We start from the raw sequence: 22464 nt of genomic DNA on the forward strand, positions 1-22464 counted from the left end.
AGATTAAAAAACTAATCTGGGTGCCCCTTCTTCTAGGGTGACTAAATTTACTGGTCAGCATTTGGAAAAAGTGATGAACGCGCTCACTTCAGTTTTCACCTCCTGGCAGATCAGTAACAGTGTGGTGATTCTGGTGTGGTTTGTGGGCAGGTTTTTGCTAGTTTTCAGATGGACTCCACGTGACCAGCTGTATGAGTGCAACTGAGAGGAGATGAACAATTAAAGACTCCCTAACTAACTTTGCATTTGGAGAAATAAATGTAGAATTAATTGCTCACTGAAAAAAACTCATTTTACCTGTCTATTCAAGCTAAAAGCACACAGACAAGCGATTAGCCTAAAATTAAGTAATATGCCTCAAAGATGCACTTCTCATTATTAAAACTGTCCTCAGGCATCAGTATCGGGGCTACATGAAGTAAATAAGCCAGTCAGTTTACTGAAGGGAATCATGTTTTCTTTACCACATGACAGCACCCCACCAATGATGTTTCAGAGGTAGGTACTGCACACAGAGCTCTTACTGACAGGATGGCAGCTACAGAAGGGTTCTGTCAAAAAGAACTTGAAGGATTTACCTTTGAGTTGGAATGCAAGAAAATGCCTTTTAGCATTTCACATGGACTATGCCTTTTTTGAGAGTGCATTATTTAAACACCAAAGTGTTAACATGAGGTAAAATATGCCCTTCACCCTGACCTAGGCATCTAGATTTAGACAACACAGGAGGTTCAAAGTCACAGTTTTTGCCCCGGATTCAAAAAAAAGCTACTTAACTTTTCCTTAAAGCTACAACCACCACACACTTCACACCCCCTTATCAAGCACCATGAGAAACCCACCCTCCTTCCCTTATCTTGAAGACTGACATTGTAAGATAAAAATACAAAGACTTTGGACACACAAAGGCAAAGTAAAAATTTGCAGCCTTCATACTCTAACTATCGAGTAGCCACGTTACACTAGAAAAATTTGAAAATGCAAAACATGTGCTAGCTGACCTTTTTTGTATGAAGGAATGGTGACATCCAGTGGCCACGTGCACTGGTTTTACTTGCAGTTTACAACCACATCTATTTCAAAACAGAGTTGTAGCTGCCATTAAAATATAGGGACTGTATGCCCAGAGATATAGTTGCAGTTTCACACAGATAAATCCAGGGGGGTAAGAGCAGTTGAAGACTCCACTGCAGTGTTCAAGAAAGATACCAATATTTTCTATTAGTACTGCAAATGTTGGGCAAAGAATCTCCTTTCCTAATCCCTCAATGTTCATGACTGACTTGGGAGAATTGAGATCTGTCCCAAGACTTCTGTTCCTATACCTACATATCAAAACTTACTAAACTGCTCTGTAATGCTCATTACTCCTCAGCATAGTGCAGTCATGTTACATAGAAACTGCTACCTTGGTCAGCTGTTATGGCAGCATAAGGCCAGAAGTCAGCCCTCCAAATATAAGTCATATTTAAAGTACTTTCCTGGGTCTTCTTCGAAGACAAATGGTTTACATTATCTACTTTTGATCACTGAAAGAGTCCAGGTTCTTTGATGATGCACTAAGATGTTCCTTGTCGTAAAAAAAAAAAAAAAAAAAGACGACATTTTCTGTCCTGTTTTTCCCCTCTAAAGAGAGGCAACTGTAAAGGAAAAGGTCACACATTGAAAGAATTTGAGAATCCCTGATGATTCTTGTTTATTTAATGCTCTATAAAGTCCTTAAACTTACAGCTGTACTTTCAAGGCAAAATAATTTCTATGAAGTCAGAAACATCCACCCAACATCCAAAAGGCGGGACTGATTTATCATCTGTGACATGGGTGATCTGTGGTTATTTGAACCACAGACCCCAAGCAGGGACTCTGTCATAAACTGGTAGTAAGTCTGTTGAAAGATGAAAACTGACAGTGATGTTGGGATCACTGGACTGTCCTGCATACCTTGCCAATAAAACAAAAAGCAGGGTTTGGACATCCACTGTTTTCTTGCCTGTTCGCTACCTTCTAGACTGAGTAGGAATTTTTGAATCAGGATATATCCAAACTAGGCAAGGCATTACACAATAATGGTTCCAACTATATGCCTGCCTCAGGACAAGCAATACAAACTGCTTTCCTGATGGTCATCCAACATGGGAAGACGAGAGCTGGTAGAGGAATGACTTGAGAACAGAAGAGTGACCAATCAGATGTACTGGATGGTTCATTGATCTAGAGAGAAATCACAGTTTCCTATTTCCATGAACCTACCACTCTGAGGATCTGCTGCCTACTCTGCTCTTGCAAAGACCTACCACAGGCAGACAAAACCGCTATTTCTAAAAGCACAACCTACTCAAAACCAGAGACTGATCATAACTACAACTAAGGAAATTCCCAGCGTGTTGTGAGTCCCAACAGCAGTAACTGATAATCATTATCTGCTGACTGGTGCCCTTTCTGAAATAAGCTTGGCAGGCCTCAGGCAAGGACTACAGAGATACCAACATCACAAAACTCCTCATAATTGGCATTAATTGCTCCTTTGTTGACAGCACAGCAGATCTGCCAAGGATTGAATGAATGGTAGTGACTAAATTCAGCTCTGGTAATGGCCCTTCAGCACATTACTAGCCTGGTGCAAAACATTCACACAAGCTCTAGTAATGTAAAATTGGGCTCAAGACTCTTAATTGAACTTTCTATGCCGCAACTTTTTTTTGTTTTGTTTTTTAAGTTCATTTAAGAAACCAAATTGTTCCCATTTTAAAAGGGAACAAAAATTGATGGTCCTTACATGACAACTCATCTGAACATTCCTGCAAAAAAGAACAATGATGTTCCTGACTCTTTGAAGGTGAAGGATATGTCTTTTTCTAATAGGGATATGAACCCAGAGAAACATCAAAAACTTGCAAATCAGACAGTTGCTTCCTTCTTCCAAACTTCATTGCAGTTTAAAACACTGCTGCCAAAGCACATGAGATAGTGCACAGTAGCTTATAGATGCAACTCAGCATGTATCTCCTGCATGTTTATTTTAAACTTCAGTCTAAGTCTAGGGGAGTAAATTTCCATCCTGAGTCTTCATGGACTTTTGGCTACATGCCCTATTTATAGCTAAGGCTAAATAAGACTAGACATCAATTAGAGCATGCAGAAGGGCCAGCTCAGCCTCCAAAAAAGAGTCAGCCTATTTGTGATCACTCTGTGCTTCCATATACGATTTGTTTGACTCCTTTGAATTCTGCCACCTTAATGAAGAAAAACAAAAGTTACATAACCTCAGATGCAATTACTCAACAAAAACTTTATTTACTTTACTTTTATATGATTTATATGATTTTATATGATGCAGAAACAAATCCCTCCAGTAACTTCTTACCCGCTTTTGGGCACGGATATGGATCAATCAGTCTTATTAAACACTTAAAAATATCCACACAAGGAAACGTGACAGTTATGAAATACCACAAAGATCTAAGCCAGAAACAGACAGGGGAAAAAAAGGAAATTGGAAACTCATTTCAGATTTTACACAGCTGAATAATTTTACTCGACAGCCACGGATTTAAGAAGTTAGGTCAGTCTATAAAACATTGGGGAATACTCTCAGCAAAGAAGCCAGAGCAATCATTCACTATGTTCACGTCTGCCCTACCTTGGAGCATGACTCAAAACGTTCTGAGAAGAATTAGGTTCAAAAGGACAGGTAGCAAGACCCCCTCCCCCTGCTTAAGGAAATCAACACTTACATTTTTGTATCATGCTAAATGCAAGTCAGTCCCTGAAATTAAGGAAATGTAGCAAAAATCAACCCAGAAATACACGCCTTCCTAATACAGTCTGATGTCCCAGTGGCAAACTGGCAGGCAAACCAAGAATCTTGTTCAAGGTCTTACCCTGAGGCATAATACCAAAACCAGCATCAAAGAGCAGAGCTGGCCAGCCCTAAAATCTTCCCCGTTTTCTCCAAGAATTACCTAGAAAACTGCAAATCACAGAAATATAGCATGGAAAAGTCTTGTGACTACTTCCACCACGAGAATCTTTCATACAGCAACTCAACCCGTTATTTGGTTGTTCTTCCTTCCCCTCTGGTTCATTCCACCAGATGTAAGTATGTGTTTTGGACTAATGAGAAGCACATTACAGCTATGAAAGCCAATGCCTTCTACCAGATATCTCATACAGCCTCAGAAAAAAAACAAAAAAGAAATTAGAATCTACTCTGGCAAATTCATTAAGGAAAAGGCTTTTGGAGAAATGAGACTGACAAATGTCTGTAAACTTCCATAAAGAAAGAATTGAGAAGGAAATAGTTTACAGAAGCAACTTGAATGCCAAGCCTGTCAGCTGCCATAAGAATATATATTACATGCTTTCTCTCAGCTCTTCTAAGCTAGAAATCATTAGTCAAACACGATTAATACGCAGTCAGTTCTCAGAACAACTTTTTGTATCTATATATACACACAAAGGTATAAATATATCTCTGTGCATGCATTTAAGTGCATATACACACACACAGAGGATATACCTATATAAAGGCAATACAAATTCAAAGATGGTCAGACAAGAGGGAGCCACCCAGTAACAGAAAACAAAGGAGAAGAAATCAGTCAAAGTCATGTTTAATGTAAGATTTCCATGCTGCTAAGGTTTGATGGCATTTGGCAAAAGCATGAAAGAATTTTAAGCAAATGGGAGACATAAAAAGGACAGTTCATCAGAATGGAAAAAAAAAGTTAAGGGGCTCAAGCACTTCAACCCACTCCACAGAGAGTCCCCAGAAACAGCCAATGGAGAGCTTCAAATCCCTACGAACCTAAGTCTTCAACTCTGATGCAGCTAAGGAATGGTTTGACTAGCAAGTGTTTTTTACAGTTAGTTTTCTACTTGATACTTTTCCAGTTTTCTGATCAAGAATGAAACCCCCTGCTTTGCTAGAATAAAGCCAGTTTTAAGGTTGCCCAATGTCTAATAATACATAGTGATTAAAATGAACTAAAATGACTGTTAGGCACATGGTTTTCAAAGAGTTCCAGTCTGACTGGATTTGGAGATATCCTTTGAGGGACCTCTAAATCAAGACAGATTTAAGCTTCTCAGATACTGGTCAAAAAAACAAAGAAAGAAAAGTCTCTGGGCTTGAAGATGCCAGGGTCAAGCACCAAGGAAGAAGGGAGAAGTCTAAGCAACACAAAAAGGTGGAGCAATCACAGTGGTACAAAAACCTTTATGCAAGAGAATGCTTGATATATAAGTATCAAAATTTCATTAAAGGGATCAGTAGTATAATAGTTACCTCTGAGATTTAGCACTCACTGCTAGACTTGAGTTAATTAGCACAAACACAGCTTATTGTGGAGGATTGTCAAGTTCTTCATGAAGACAGACAACAACTGCAAGCCCCAATCATCACTATGCCCCTGCATTTTCTGCTATACATTCCCTGGAATTTTACATTACTCTTCCCATTGGACTTGGTTTCAATAATCAGTTTATATAAAGTTCTGGGTACCTCTAATGTAGTACCTCCTAATCATGTAGGAGCAACTGCTCCCTACATGCCCTTCCTGATTACCAGATGGGACATTTTTCTCCCTTCAACACTCCTTAAAGAGCCAGTTTGACAATGAGGGTAATATGAAGGAAAAGATGTTACTGCTTCCCAAACTGACAAAACCATGATAAGAAATGTTATTCTTCCTTCCCAGATGAGCTTCAGAACACCAACTTGCTACTGTTTAGAGCTTTTCCCAGACAACAAACTCCAGCCCTCTCTTCCTCCTGGAGTACCAGTCTGCTACAAGGCAAGAATGGCAACCTGTTAAGGCCTTGTAGCCCACAGAGGAAAAGCACTGGCAAGTTGCTGTGCTAACACTCAGCTTTCTTCTGCAAGTATTTCCTGAGAGCTGCAAGAAAGGGCAGGAGTCATGCATGCCATTGCTGAGTTATCTTCACATGCTGCCACCTACACGGCAATACCTGCAAGCCAATCGTGCATCTTTTTGTATTGAACTGTGAGAGACCTCGCAACCTGAACTGCAACATTACACTGCTGACGTTCTGCTGGGTGTGCACTGGCCCCAGGGACTGGTTCACATTTGTCCCATTTTGCAACAGGGTAGCAGTGGAAATCTCAAAGGCACAGAGTAGAGGCAATAAGAGAGAAGAGAAAAAAGTAACAGGAAAGAAAAACTTCTCACTGAAGCATTAAGAATCACTGGCCACAGATACAGACTGCATTTTAAAAGCAAAACTAGTGCTGCCAAGAATCAGCCACGTTTCTGTTTTGCAGAATGGAAAATCCAAGCTCAACAACAAGTGAAAGATTTCCAGAACAATTTTTCTCAAGTTACTGTTACACAAAGGCTACTGGGACAATGTTCTGAGCAGTTTTAATGCTTCCACTGTTTGAAGGAGGAATTTCTCATGCTGCTTCAGGAATTTCTAGTTACGAACAAAATGCAGCCTAAAAAACTACACTGCACTACCAACAAAACAGCCACACTCACACAGCACTGAAAATGTTTGCTATCACCAGGCAAGGGCATGTAAGGAAGGGAAAGGACCAATCAAAGAAATAATGAAAAAATCTAAACCATATTTCTCAGTTCCTACAAAGAGGTTTTGTAAGCTTTCCATGGGCACAGGCAAGGCACAGGGCCAGATCCCCCCTCAAAACACTCCTCGGAGAGGTAACAGCAGAGGTCTTCCAATTATCCTTCTGTGCCCTGCACAAGACTGCAGCAACCTGTCACCAGCAACTTATCCTGGAGATATCAGCTCCTTTTCTGGCTCCAAACACCATGAAGTGGGTGGGCTGCCTCTCCCATTATGATGACCCACTTTGTTAACCTGCAGTTAATGGCCTCTCATATACAGCCCTTTCCAGCCTTGTGGACAGTGTATGTACACCAGCATCTGAAGACAACTAAGAATGTAATCTGCTTAAAAAAATGAAAAAAAGGGTAGCACTTATATAAATTATACAAAAAAACCTACATAAATATTTATAACAATATATAGAAAGATCAGGGGAAGTTCAGAAGGTCATCTAGCTCATTTCCCCACCTCACAGCTTGGATTAACTCCCATGAGGGACAGAAAGACTTTTTTTTTAACTTCATGGATGATCCTGCTTCAAACAGGAGGTTGGACCAGATGCCATCTTGAAGTCCATTTCATCCTGAATTATCCTATGATTTGTAAAATGTTTACACATACTTAGACAAGGAATGTGTTATAATTTCACATTAAAACTAAACCTTGTAACCCCTTCTTAAAAACTCCAAGGAATTTTTAAACCTGGACTAAAACCAAATGGCAGTGTCTGTTTCTTGAGATTTATTAAATCCAGGTATTTGCTCCTTCTTCTGGAACATAAGCATTCTGACAAATGCTACAATCACATGATCATACAATAGTCTTTCCTCTGGGATTTGAAACTCAACTTGTATATGGAACAGATGCACAAGGAAGGAGAAGAGGAGCATACAGAGAGTGGGTCTGTGAAAAGTCAAATAAATGCTTTAAATCTAAACTGCATATCCAAATCTGCTGCGCTATTGTTGTGTTATACTAATAACACTATTCCTTATGGATCACACACTTCCATACCGAAACACATCTGCTCCAGTTTGACCTGCTGGGCACCACTAGAGGATTTGCTCTCTATGTTAGCATGTCCATTGTCTTCACACTCATCTCTAGAAATTCAAACAGTTCACTTATACCCCAGGTGGTTACCAGGAGGTATTGCTTCATTTTTCATTCTTACCTTCTCTCCACTAGAGTAGAAGAAATAGCGCAATCGGACAATGTTACAATGATCCAACTTTCTCATAATTTGGAGCTCTCTGTTCTGAAACAAGAGAAAAGCAAACAATTAGAAAAACATTAAAGTACCACAGTAAACACCATAATATACTGATACAGGAGGTGACAAACCAAAGAACAACTGAAGTTGGAAAGAGGCAACAGTTTTCCCATGTTTACAAGTATTTATTGCAGTTACCTTATCATTAAGAATACTGCCAACTTGGAGTACATTTTCCCTCTAAAGGTCCACAGATCCAACAAAAAAATCCAAGAATTATCTACTTGCATTATTAAAGGTTCAGTAGTAAAAGGCAAGACAATAACTTGCCATTTTTAATTTCTGATATTACAATAATACAATGTATCAGTCAGAAGGGTTGTAAACCTATCCCCCTTGAATACTATATAAATAATGCAAACACTGTAAAACCAAACATAACGTTTCCAAGTACATGCCTGCCCTCCTCCACAGTGCAAAACAGGTTTGCAACAAAAGATCTTTGCCTCTTCCATTCTCCTTGTAATACCAACAAAAAGCACCTGAAATTTAGGCAACAGAGTTCCCACTTTTGTTCAACCAAGGTTTAACCAGGTTTAGACAGATAGAATAATTGTCTTAGTTTCTATTTTATATCTACCTGAGAAAGGTGTTAAAGTAAAATCAGTTCATTATATGCATGATAAACTTGTGCCTTTACTGTAATATCCATTATAAATGAAGCCTGAATAAATGAGGGATCTTATTGCCTAACAGATAAAAACAAGTGAAGTTTTGAATTTCAGGTATGATCAAAAACAAGCAAGTAAAATTAGCACAACTATGTTAGTTATACTTCACGGGTGTTGCTACAATACTCCTTTTTCCTATGGTCACATTTACACACTGCTGTTATTCCTTCCCCAATTAATAAACAATCTGCAGCTTCAAAACCAGAAGGTATTCCGCTTTTTACGCTGCTCATGGGATTGCTAATCATGCCTCCTGAATAGCTAGAACCAATACACTAGACTAATTCACTGGTCCTACTAGCATCATTAACTCTGCCCAAGTTCAGGAATATTTGGGAAGAAAATTCTTTAGCCATCACACATTTTCATACTTGAATGCACAAAGCTAACGCACACGTTGTGCAGTGCTGCTGTCGAAATAAGGATTTCAGATTCTATGTATCAGAGGGTCATGTATGGTGTCTGTCACTATGATTAATTGTTAAGGAACTCCACAAGAACCACTCAAAGCTTCTAAATGTGAACATGGCTACAAACTCTGCTTCTAATTTCTCTAAGCTATGCAGCCTTAAAAAAAGAAAAGGAAAAAAAAGAGGTGCTAGATAGGATGCAGCGTCATTAATCCGATCAACCCTGACTCCCGCTGACTGAAAAAATACTTCAGCATTAGCCAGCTCTTTACAAACATGAGTGACATCTCACACACTTATCAGTTGGCAATTATCCACTGAGTAGTTAAGAAGAAAGCAAGCCTTTCCCTGAGCCTGGCTTCTGAACAGATTAAAGCCTAAAATGTGTAGGTGCATACCAAGTCAGGCCTATTCTCTCCTGAAGGATGAAGAGAGAAAGTAAGGGAAAACAAGGAGAGGTCTTTGAGTCTTTCATGTATCTCCTGAAATCTTATGGAGTGAATTTGTGAAAGAGGAATACAGGCTTCTCCATATAACCTCGTCAATATGCCTCACATCTCACAGAGAAAAGGATTCTCCTGGTAGGAATGAGAGCTCAAGTATCCTCCACTTATTCATTCTTTATTAAATGCTATCAAGAATAAGTCAATTTTGAGAGTCATGGCTGGGGTTCCTGTGCTGTATGGCCCAATTCAAATTTCAGATCAACAGAGAAAGATCTCATTCTCTTGTCTTTTCCAAACCACTGCTGCCTCAGTGGTGTCTCCCTGGGCCTTACAACCTGGGGCAGATTTCAACTAGCCAGTCTAAGCAGGGATGGCTCTAGATCCCACCAGTTACTGAAATACCTATTATTACTAATGATTAATTTCTCCAGTTGGTTTTTATGGCACTTAACAGTGTTACTATAGGACTGAACCTACTAACACTGCAAGTCCCAGCACTTCAACCAAATTCCACCAGCAATTCATAGGTCAATATATAGCCTGTAATTTCTTCTTCTCTTTCTGCTACTGACTGTGAGATGGGAATAGTATCTTTTTTCTCATGGATTTACTGGAAGAAAAATAAATACACGAAGTATTTACATGCAAATATTATTTTAGCAATATCTCTGTAGTTTCTTAAAATACCCATACATACTCTTAAGTCAGGTTATCACTTCATGTTATTCAGATAGTATGTACATGTTGATTGGATACACTGGACAAAAGAAATCAGCAAAAGTTATTCTAACAGTAGGTTGAAGTCATATTTATACTCTGGCGTCTCATATCCTAGCACAAGCACAGTCTGTGCCCACTTTGATGCCTTCCACTCTGATCCATCTCCTTCGGCTCTTACCCTGACCATCTGCTGCAGCTGCACAAAGAGTTTTTCAAGAGGTGCTAATATCAGGGATAAGTCATAAACCAGTTACACAGTAACCTATATCTTGAATCCTGTGACTTGGCAGAAGGAAACAAATCTAAACTGTCATCTTAGTCAAATAGTCACTCCAGTTACCTTAAAACCAAGTTGATTTTCTAATCACCACTCCCTGGTGGAGTTAAAACTGGAAATACTCGAACAGTTGCAAAGCTCAAATTGGACATGGCAGGGGAACAGCTACTGACATTCATGGAACAGACTGATGCTTTAAAGAATTCATTTTTTCTCAGATGAATACTTCAAGTAGTCTCACTTCACCATGCATTTCCCCATACATATCTTAAATAAGTAACAACCTTTTCACACTATAATGGGGACTATGCAGAAATGCAGGGGGGCAAGGGGAAATATCAGATTATAAGCAGGGAACCTTTAGTGAAGTGAACAGTGACAGATGTCCTACATCAAGTACAAGAGAGAAAACGGATGTCTAAAGATAATGCAAACTAAAACTATTTCAAAACATGCTGATGAGAAAAGCTGACGGTGTGTGTTCAAAATATAGGGTGGATGAAAACAAAGTTCATGCTTATCCTTAACTCATCATTTTTGTCTTCCAAGAGACATGCATGTAAAGTCAAAGACTCAGAGAGGAAGTTATTATTCTTTCCTGTTCTTCCACCCATTCACATGAAGGAAAGGGTTTAGTTTTCTTACTGAACGAGTATACCAGGCCTGGCAAGCACTGAAGAAAGCAAAGCCCTTCAGTGCCTGCCTTGCCACAAGGGAGGACCCAGCAGGCATCTGTTCACACAAAACGTGCTCCTGCAGTACATGTTCCTTTGAGGAGCCACAAAGCAGTGGGACTATAAACAGATTACTCAGCAAATTTCTAATGCAGTTCAATTTCTTTATCTCAAATAGATTTTTTTATCCAGAAGGCAAAGGGCTGCTGACACACAACTCCAGAAGACTGCTTTATGACCAGCGCATTTAAGCCCTTCACTAACTACTGAAGCAAACCCCACACGACAAAACCCTGTTCATCACTTATGAAGACAATTTTCCTAGACCATACTGTCTCTTATCTCTTGGTTATATTGAAGAAAACTGGTTGCTCATCAAGGTTAAAGATTTGGTTAAAGACTGCCAAGACATCAGATTTATAACTTCAAAGCATAGCCAATAAAGCTCACACATGAAGATTCACGCCTTCTCTCCAAAGTTACAACCCCAATCCCTCATAGCTGAGCTAATGCTGCAGTTGATACAAAACCACCAAAGCAAGGTTATTTCTGCCTCACTACTGTAATCTGGTATAACAGGTAACCATCACTCCCTGCCACACACACTCCCTTCCCTCCCCATCCAGGGACTTCTAGAGCTAAACCAGTTTGCATTCATTACTCCTAATCTGACTCTTTGCCTTCTAGCCCCCTTCTCCCTCCCTTTCTTACAACAGGAGATAAAATGATTGGATCATCAGGCATGATGCTTTATGGACTTGCAACTTCCTGAACTGGACTAGAGCAAATGAAGGTGAATGGTTTTGTACAGCTCATGTCAGCATGATATTACCAATTACACCCAATGAAGTGTAGAAGTATCACCTGGATCCAGTTCAGAAGGTAATTCCTCAGTTTTCTTAGCTAACGGGCATGCTGGGTTTTGGTTGTTTTTTTTTTTCCTGAACTGCCATTTTAAAATCTCAACATGGTTCTTTGAGAATTATGTTCAGTGCTGATGAAATGGGTGAAATTAGAGATTTATATTTTTCCTTTGTGTCACACCAAGGACATGATCTGGTTTTTGTGAACAGATAAAATTGTGTACATCTCATCTTTTTAGAGAAGATATTTTTAAGAGGGAAAGGTAGGATAAGCTACCAATCTAATTCAACCAGTACCTTCAGCATCAGTCTTCTGCTTAAATCAAGTAGGGCCAGCAACTAAAGTTATTTTCTTTTTTTCACTTTTTTTAAACTGATTTTTATTCTTCTTGATGTAATCCCTTCAAATGATGAAGCTCAATATCTTGTGTTTTTTATCAGATTGGAAAAACAGAAAATGGAGGGTCATTGCATGAACCGTGGTATTATACATGGATGGGATCAGCACAGGTATATCGAAATTTCTCAGTATACACATTCTTTCTCCTCTTGCACCTCATGTTTATGCTTTCTTCCTTTCTCTGCTTCCACCGTAATCTTCTCCATTCTACCACAGTTCTTATCCTTCAGTAAAGGTTTTCCCACAGTGAAGAGCAGGAGGAGAAAGCCATGGGCAAAGCTGGGGAAGAAACTAGTTTCCAGCAGGAGACATAAAGACAGTGATGAAGCAGCAGGGCTTGCTCTTTTTTCCCCTGCTTCCTTCCACTCAAACAGCCGGAATGGCCAGTCACATCCACTCACCTTCACCCGCTGCACTGCTGAGCCTGCCCTGAGAACAGGCTGAAACCTTGAGAGATCTGAAGCATTTTTCATACAGCAGCAAAAAAAGCAAAAAAGCTCTTTATCCTGACCATCTCCCACCACAAGAACACCAAGCACAGGGCAGCAGGCACATGCTGACAAAGGTTCTACAATGTGATCCTGGACAGCTGTGCTTGATGCCTTGCAGAGACAGAGACAGCTGCTTGCACAACATTTAAGCCATCCCTCCTAGACTCAGTTTTGTAAAACATACTGAAACAAAAAGACTGGAGACCACAGAGGATGCCTTTGAAACAGCACCTTACAGCTTATTAAGGGGTAGTGGGATGACAAAACCCAATTTTGCCAAAAATTTAGCATATTTTCACTAATGTCATTACTAAAGTTCTAATCCTAGTATGTGTGGTTTGTCCAAAGCTTGGTGGGACAGACTGCAAAATAAATGCTGTATCACGTCTTCTCTAAAAATTCCTGAAGCTGCCTGACCCATTCCTCCAAAGATGGGTTTCAAACAGCTTCAATTGTAAAGCTACTTTTAACACTGTCCTGCTGTCAGCAGAAGTTATTTTCACAGAACTGCCTTTCACAGACATATGATAATTCAGGCATTTTAAGAATAAAGGCCAACCTTTCTGTATTTGCCCCAAGATATCACTAAAATACATCAGTGCTTAGAGGAAAAAGTGCAAAAAGGGTTTAACTGCAGAAACCTGGTCTGGGAATCTGCCCATGCCGGTCATCACTAGTGTGATAAGTCCATTTAGTAGGCAAGCCATTTAAAGCAGAGACAAATGTCAAGAGGGATCGCAGTCTTCCTCATTTACATTTGAGGTGTGGATTAGGACAAAGCCCCAGTCACCCCCTCCTGTCAGTCATGGCATAATTACAACACCAGCAGATCTAATTTGGGGTGGTCTCAATTTTTAGCAGACCTGTTAAATCTCGAACTCATACAATCATGACCTTTAACGCAGAAACAATTCCAAAAAACAAATACTATGTATTAAATATCTGTGACATACCAAGAGCTGTAATGCCACAACACACACCACCCAGATAGCGCTGGTCCATTGATGACTGTTAAATACTTGGAGCCCAGCAGGGCTAACACACAGGTCGGAAAGTCCAGATACCCTGTCCTGCTCCAACCTCTACCCCTGTGTAACACAAGCATGTACACAGAAGCAGCTTGGAGCCTTACCAAGGTAAAAGCACTTCGACTTTTATAATCCAAAAAGTCCCAGTGACACAGATCAAATACTGATTTATATACTGCTAACACTCTGGGACTCCCTAAGGAAAACAAAACAAAACTGAAGAAACAAAAGAGAAATTGGTGATAGCCATCAGCAGTTTACAGCACAAATATAGAATTGCTGTTTTAAACACTTTCTCCTTACACCTCTTTCTGCCTGCCATTCATAGGAATCCCAATCCTCATACAAGGGAAATCCCAAAAGCTAAGTACCTACGCAACAAGAGAATAGGGAGTGCATGTGCACTGTGCCATGTGAGGGGAGTGAGCAGAGAAAGCTGACAGGGGGTCCAAAACACAGAACCTCTGTGTGTGCAGTTCCGCGCAACTCAGTGAACTGTGGTTGCATCATGCTCTGTTTTACTACATAACCAGAAGAAATCAAAGGCTCCAAACCCAGTTTCATCTTGCTATCGAGTTCCACAATGCTGCCACACTTTCCATTACTTGCCCTCATGTAAAAATCTGGTAATTAAGATCCCGAAGCAACAAACGATGGAGATACGGAGCGAGGTTGCACTGCAAAGTGTTTTGGATATGCTGGCCTGCAAACACCCAGACCAAGTCCGAGGCACAGAATGCATGCGTCAGCTGTATTCTGTCCAAAATTTATTACTGAGCACAGCGACCTTCAGCCTTGGCACGGGCACAGATCAGGGCAAAAAGTGTCAGCTACAAAAGCAGCAGCAGCAGCAGAACCTGCCTGAAGAGGTCAGTGGGCAGACTGTGCTGGGCTGGAGCGAGGCCAGGGTAAGATGAAGGCACAGGGTTCAGGCAAGCGTAGGTGGGGCCACCAGTGCACTCCAACCTGCAAACCCGCAATTTATTAACAGCTGGACTGAAATTAAAGAGTGGACAGGGGCAGCAGGGGTCAAAAACATACCTGAAACTAAGGCTAAAGAATAATGAGTGAAACAGAAAGTCACAAGGCCACCCCAAAGGTGGGCTAGATATCACTAGCCCCGTAAGAGCTAGACAGATTTGAACACCAACCGTGCAGTAATGAGTGAGCTGACAGAAAGATATACTGGATGGAAATCTGGGGTACTAACATGCACCTTGTTTCCACCCTATTAATTCCTTCTATGGTATTACTGCTCCCAATAAACTCAGGCATTACATCCATTCTCACAAAGGGACCATGTGCTTTGAACTTGCTAACTCTTCCCCTAGGCAGTCAGCAACGGCAAGTGCCACATTACGTCATCTCCAGCCTGCTCTTCCTGATGCAGAACACAGTCCCTAAGCAGAAAGCTTGATCTTCATACAACTATTACACATAGTTTCCTATAACTGGAGACAGAAATGGCTTACTTGTGTTCTTAAGTGATAAAACAAGTCTTGATCTCTTCCATGAGAACAGAAGAAAAAATATCTGACTTTTCTTTCATTTCCTTCCTGTATCTCAGTAGTTAATCGAAGGGTGGAAGACAAATTCTTCTTCGTTAGCTCATTGTTGCCTCTTTAAATGGAAGTGGAGTTTTAAGAGCCTCTCAGAGACTTAATACCATCTCTAAGTTCCTGCCAGCTTTGGAAGATCAAGACTTAACTTGGACAGCAAACTGATTTCCAACATCACGTCACTTCTAGACCACAACCTGCAATTCACTAAATCATTTTCAAGTGGTTGTTTCAAATATTGTGACCTAATGAACAGCTCAGTTTTACACTTCCATTCTACAGCATCTACTGTGCTCTGCCAGCAGCAAGTCTAAATTCAGGAGGAACTGCAGTTAGAAAAACAGAACTAGGTCTGAAACTCAGAGATTGTTCAAATCCATTATAAGATTGAAATAAAGTGCAGGAAGGAGAATAATTGAAAGGAGAAGTATTTTCTAAAAGGCAGCCCTGTGCTTTCAGAGATAATAGCCATTCTTTTTCAGTGGTAGTACAGACGATCTCTGTTGAAAAACTCTCACAGTAAAAATCATTTTCCTTTCATAGAAACAGCAGTCAGACCTTTTTCCTCATGTTTTGATTTTCAACTCTTCAACCAAGAAGAAGAAAGTAAGTCTAAAAATGCCTGTAACATCAGTCCTCAGGGAGTCTGCAACATCCATGGAACCTTATACCTGCAATCACAATCGGAACAGGTTGCAATTAATCTATTAATCAAATAAGTTCCAATCTCCCACGGGCATAAGACATTTGCTGGTTTGGTAATCACTATGTTATTAAACATTAATGAAATGTTTTATTACTCTTGGCCTTCTCTTCTTACATATGATGTAGCAGATGTTTCATGCAAACAGATTCCAAAGGACTTGATAAACAAAAATAATTTCTCCTCACCCTCAAAAAAATATTTACTTAGGGAACAGGTTGTTTCCGATGTTTATTTTTCCTTTGTCTCAGGACTATTTCTACATGACATGAAGATGCCTTATGTTACAAGTCATGAGGGGCTTCTATTTCAAGCTAAATGACTCCCTCAGACCTGAGAGGCAACATTCAAACTAGAAGGACACAAGAAAGAAAAATGACAGGTGAAGACTGAGCAGGGAGCAAAAGGGGATTGGAACTGGCAAGTGGATTTAGCTGCCTGCAGATGAGTATTTGCCAAGCAGAATTAAATTTTCAGTAAGTACAAGTCTTAATAATGAGCTCCCAGATAACTAAGCTTTTAAAAGGTTAAGCATTCCCTGTGGAATTCAGAGGAAGACTGGGCAGTTCCTCCTCTGAGGGTGGGGGAATGGGAGGGGAAATTGGTTCAACTCCAGCAGTAAATTTAAAATTGGAACTTACACTAGTTACGTTATACACGTATACAATAAGCCCTTCTCCCCAAATCCATATTGGGTTCCCCAACCCCTGTTTTGGCAAATGTCATAAGCAGATAACAGAATGTATTAGCTACCACTGTAACTAATAAAACCACAACGTGTGAATACCGTGTCTAAGACAAAAAGTACCCTACCAAATTTCAGACGATAGACACACATGTCCAAGAACGTCTAACACTCATTCAGTTTTATATATTAAAAAAAATTTTCAAGCTTCCCCAAACACTACCTTCATATTAAAAGACAGCAGCACATTCTTTCCAGAGCTGCAAAATAATTTCACCAGTTGACCTTTGTTAGACACAAGCAATCTATCATACACTTGGAAAGGGAAAGCCAACTGTGTCAAAGTACAAATGCACTATAAGTTACTAGAAGAATTAGCATTCCAAGTTTGATAAAACAGGTTATCAGACTTCTTGCTTCAGGGTTTTTTCTTAGTCAGCACTAGTGCTTTACAAACACTGTCCCATTTTTTGTGAAATCATTTCCTTAGGCAAAAGGGTGTCACAGCAATGAAATGATTAGGAAATCTTCACATTCACTTCTAGCCTAAATTGCCCCAAAAGAAAGAGTACAGAGAAGAGCAAGTTTTAGCAACTGTGTGCATAACAAGGTGTGGGTTTTAATGACAAATTTAAAAACAGACAGACACAGTACTATAGTTAGATTCACCATTTAGTCACACTAAAAAGGAATAGAGGTCTCTTCAAAAGAAAGAAAGGTGCAGAAGGAAATTATTTAATATGTCAGGTGAGCACCATGAATTTCAAGGGGCACACTTTCAGTAAATTTCAAAAGGCTACACTACTACCTCAAGGGCTTCCAGTTTCAGTTTCCCAAGCACCAGCTTCAGATGGACCATCACAAGGCAGGGGCAAGCTAACTCCCATGAAGCCCGCTCCTTCTTCCCTCAGTATGTGCAAAAATCACAGAATGGGTTGGGTTTGAAGGGACCCTCAAGATCACCTAGGTCCAACTCCCCCACCATGGGCAGAGACACTAGATCCACTAGACCAGGTTCCTTAAAGCCCCATCCAAGCCAGCCTTGAACACTTTCAGGGATGGGGCACCCACAACTTCTCTGGGCAGGCTGTTCCATTGTCTCCCACTTGCACAGTGACGAACTTCTTCCTCACATCCAATCTAAACCTCTCCTCCTTCGGTTTAAAGCCATTCCCCCTTGTCCTATCGCTACATGCCCTTGTAAGAAGTCCCTCTCCAGCTCTATTGCAGCTCTCTTTAGGTACTGGTAAGCTGTTACAGGGTCTCCCTGAAGCCTTCTCTTCTCCAGGTTGAACAGCCACAACTCTCTCAGCCTGTCTTCATAGCAGAGTTGCTCCATTTCCTAATCACCTTCATCACCCTCATCCGGACTCACCCTATTAGGTCCCTGTTCTTCTTATATCGGTGGCCCCAAGCCTGGTAGAACTCCAGGTGAGATCTCATGAGGGCAGAGTAGAGGGAAAGAATCCCCTCCCTTGACCTGCTGTTCACGCTGCTTTTGATGCAACGAAGGATAACGTTTGGCCTTCTGGGCTGAAAGCGCACATTGCTGAGTCATGTCAAGCTTCTCCTTCACCAGCATCCCTGAGTCCTTCTCCTCAGCACTGTTCTCAAACCATTCCCTGTCTAGCCTGTATTTCTGCCTGGGGTTGCCCTGACCTTGCTCTTGGTCCTGTTGGATGTCATGAGGTTTGTACAGGCCCACCTCTCAAGACTGCCAAGGTCCCTCTGGATGGCATCAGTTCCCTCCAGTGTGACAACCACACCTCACAGCTTGGTGTTGTCAGCAAATGTCCTGAGGATGCACTGAATCCCACCATCCCTGCCACCAAAAACATTAAACAGTGTTGGTCCCAACAACGAGCCCTGAAGAATGCCACTTGTCACTGGTCTTCACTGGGACATCAAGCCATTGACTGCAACTTCTTGGGTGTGACCATTCAGCCAACTCCTCATGCACAAAGTGGTCCATCCATCAAAACCATGTCTCTCCAGTTTAGAGGCAAGGCTATCATGTGGGACAGTGTCAAACACTTTGCACAAGTCCAGGTAGATGATATCAGCTGCTCTTCCTTCATCCACCACGTTCTGGTGGATGTAACCCTGTCACAGAAGGTCACCAAATATGTCAGCTCTGATTTGCCCTTCCTGAAGTCATGCTGGCTGTCACCAATGCCCTCCTTATTTTCCATGTGCCTTAGCATAACTTTCAGAAGGATCTGCTCCACGATCTTGCCAGGCACCAATGTGAGACTAACCAGCCTGCAATTTCCCAGGTCTTCCTTATTTCCCTTTTTAAAAACAAGGGTTATGTTTTCCCTTTTCCGGTCAGTAGGGACTTCACTGGATGGTCACAGCTTCTCAAATATGACGGACAGTGGCTTAACCACCTCCTTCGTCAGCTCCCTCAAGACCTGTGGATGCATTTCATCAGGTCCCATGGACTTGTGAACATTATCGATTCAATTACTCCCTTTGCTGATTGGGATAAGAGAGCTCAGAATTTAAGCCCACCCTAGCATTAAGTATCACAATCAATAATGTTAGGAATATGTTGCAATGAGGCTTTGACTCATGAACAGCTGCAGTTTAAACTCTCCGGACAGAAGTAGCCTGCCACACGCAGCTGCCCTCCCCATCCCTTTTCCTCCTGGGTGCTGCTGTCCCTGCAGTCAGGATACCTGGGGCGCTCCAGTATCAGACACTGCCTGATTCACCAGCTTGTCAGCCACCACACCACAGAACTCACCAGGAATCGAGTTCAACACACAGGTTGCAAAATATGCTGCTTCCAGAGCTGATCCACAACCACACTGAAGTTTTTACTGCAGGAGCAGCAAGTGCATCAGCCATCCCATTTGCCACTGCCCGCCAAGTCCTCTCATTTCAGCTCTTTCAAGCACCCACTCACTGGCCTCACTGTCAGGTACTACAGAGCAGATGTGAGACCAGCAAGCTCTCAGGAAAGGAAAAACAAAAAGCTGAAGTTATAGTTTGGAACTTAGGCAGTAGCAACACTGCCACTGGATAAGAGAGAGGTAGCTTTGGGAGCATCCCAGCTTCCACTTTGCTTCTAGAATAAAACAAGAATTTGCACATAACCCTGTAACCAGTAAACAGAAGAAAACTGGTAAAAACAAGGAACTGAGGGAACAAAGATGATTTGATCAGACTAATCATCTTTGATTGATGACCGCATCATCCAACAGTTTGTCAGCAGCCATTTGCCTTGCAAAGAAGGCTCAAGAAACCTTCGTTCCTAGTCATCTGGGACTCTAAAACCTGAAGACATGGACATTCAACCTCTCTTTACTGAACTTACAAGTTGTTTTCAAAAATGCATTTGTAGAACATGAGATTCAATGCAAATCAATCACAAATTATGTCAGAAAGTGTTTCCTACACCACCTACCATCTTTTCAGTGGATTACACATTATGTATGTTTAACATACAGTACTGAGATTCTCATAAACTTCATTAAAACATCCACTGTTAATAATAAGCAAGTTGCAATCCCTTTCACTGACCTTGCCATATACTTCCCACTACAAGATCTTATTTTCCACAGTTTAAGGATGTCTCCCACTGAACACATCATCAGAACAGGCACGGTGTGAGGATGACCTATGGCTGAGTAATGATCCTACTCCTCTACTCAGTACCAGTGAGGTCGTACCTGGAGCACTGTGTCCAGTTCTGGGCTCCCAAGTACAACAGAGACATGGAGCTCCTGAAGTAGGTCCAGCAGAGGGTTACCAAGATGGTTAAGGGACCACAGCATCTCTCTTAGAAGGAACGGCTGAAGGAGCTGGACCTGTTCAGCCTCAAGCAGACATCTGAGAGGGGACCTCATCAACGCCTCTAAGTATCTGCAGGGAGGTGCCAAGAGGACAGTCAGGCTCTTCTTGGTGGTGCTGAGCAACGGGACAAGAGGCAACAGGCAGAAACTGGTGAACAGGAAGTTCCACCTGAACATGAGGAAGAACTTCTTCACTGTGCAGGTGATCAAGCACTGGTACAGATTGTCCAGAGAGGTTGTGGAATCTCCCTCACTGAAGATATTCAAGAACAGTCTGGAAGCAATCCTGTGCCATGTGCTTTAGGATGACCCTGTTTGAGCAGGGAGGTTGGACCAGATGATCCACTGTGGTCCCTTCCAACCCTAATCCATTTTGTGATTCTGTGAATTCATCTTCCTTGCCCCACTCCTGACCAGTGATAATTTCTTTTGTGCATTTTCTTGAAATCAAACGCTACGCAAAGGGTGCTGAGACCCTTTTGCATTCAAAATCCCAAGAGTATGAAATAAGTAAGATTACTGCCAGTTGAAGATGTGGTACTGCCTGTCTTGCTTATGCAAGCAAAGCAGTATCACTCCCTCCATAGTCTGCACACAAGGTTAGGTTAAGACAGAATCATTGTATCTTGAGCTATATTTATGCTCAGAAAAATTCAAATAAGTTTTAAAGGTGAATTAATTAAAACTTTCTACAGTGTTTAGTTGGACAGCTGAATTCAGAAGGGTTTCAGAAAAATTTATCTTTTTAAAGTTCATTATCTACTCAAGAAGTCACCTGCAGAATTACTACCTGCAAGCAGATCCATGCAGACGAGCCAGTAGGACAGGATGCCACAGCTCAGCGCTCCACCAGGAAAGCACTTTCTCCTACCACCTGCACAGAGCGTTGTGCTTTTGCACTGGGTACAGGCTGTTCCCACTAGCAAGGCAGACTCTTTCCAAGAGATATTCATCAGGTTAAATCCAAACAAGAGTCCTTGCACTGTTTATCCATCCTGCTAATTGATGGCCTTCATGCTGCCACAGAAATTGTTCAATGAATACCCTGACTCTGTTACGCCTCCAACACTCCAGGCAACCCTCAACATGCCCTAGTTTTCCTATGTCTCATACTACCTTCTTGTCCTACTAGATCTGTTAGCCCTACGTGAAAGTAGATAACCTTTATGCCTGTTATGTAGTTACAGAAACAGACTCATTGCCTACCAGGAAATCCAGGATACTACCTGCAAACAATGTCCTTTTTTGCCCTTTTCAAGTTATGTTGACATAGTTAAAAAAAAAAAAAGAAGTGTGCATTGTACCAAGTTCTTGAATATTTGCTCTGGCTCTTCAAACACTGACTCCAATCATCAGCTGTGGTTTCCAGCACACTGGGGGAAGAGTATTTGTACTTCATATGTTCTCATGCTGCTGCTTTTGCAGGTATTTAAATGACAAGTGGATAGTTTTAATAAACCCAGTATAATCAAGGAAGTTCAGGTCTCAGACAAGCAATTCTAGTATAGTTTACTATGACATTGCACTAACAGAAGAATTTAGCCTAGAAAGAATATAGCACCAATTTTTAAAAAACTACAGAGCTCCTAATACCATTGCCTCAATTAAAAATTATCAGCTCTTACCACCTTCTAATTTTATAACTCAGAATTGCTCACTATTTGTAAAGTATGTTCAGCAGAGCACCACAAAGAAAAAAGCTTTTTCTCATTGGTTTTCCTCATTGATTCTAACAATCCTCATTGTCAGAAATTCTTCAGAAATCTGTGCTCACCTTAGATCTCCAGCTCTACATCCTGTTACTCCCTGTCAGACTTCATCTGAAATGGGCTTATGAAGTTGCCTGACATGAGAAAACAATGCAAGTCTATCC

General features: G+C 41.1%; 1 protein-coding gene across 2 annotated transcripts in view; it reads right to left on the minus strand.

Annotated features, from left to right (window-relative positions):
- GSK3B (glycogen synthase kinase 3 beta) overlaps window positions 1-22464 on the minus strand; it is a 151293-nt gene that overhangs the window by 61484 nt on the left and 67345 nt on the right. For both annotated transcript variants that reach the window (XM_050332951.1, XM_050332950.1), the window contains exon 3: window positions 7766-7849. In XM_050332951.1, the coding sequence (XP_050188908.1) occupies window positions 7766-7849 (84 nt within the window). The remainder of the gene's footprint in view (window positions 1-7765; window positions 7850-22464) is intronic.

The sequence above is a fragment of the Myiozetetes cayanensis genome, unplaced genomic scaffold (assembly GCF_022539395.1).
Source record: "Myiozetetes cayanensis isolate MyiCay16 unplaced genomic scaffold, myiCay2020 scf5-8, whole genome shotgun sequence".
Classification (NCBI taxonomy): Eukaryota; Metazoa; Chordata; class Aves; order Passeriformes; family Tyrannidae; genus Myiozetetes; species Myiozetetes cayanensis.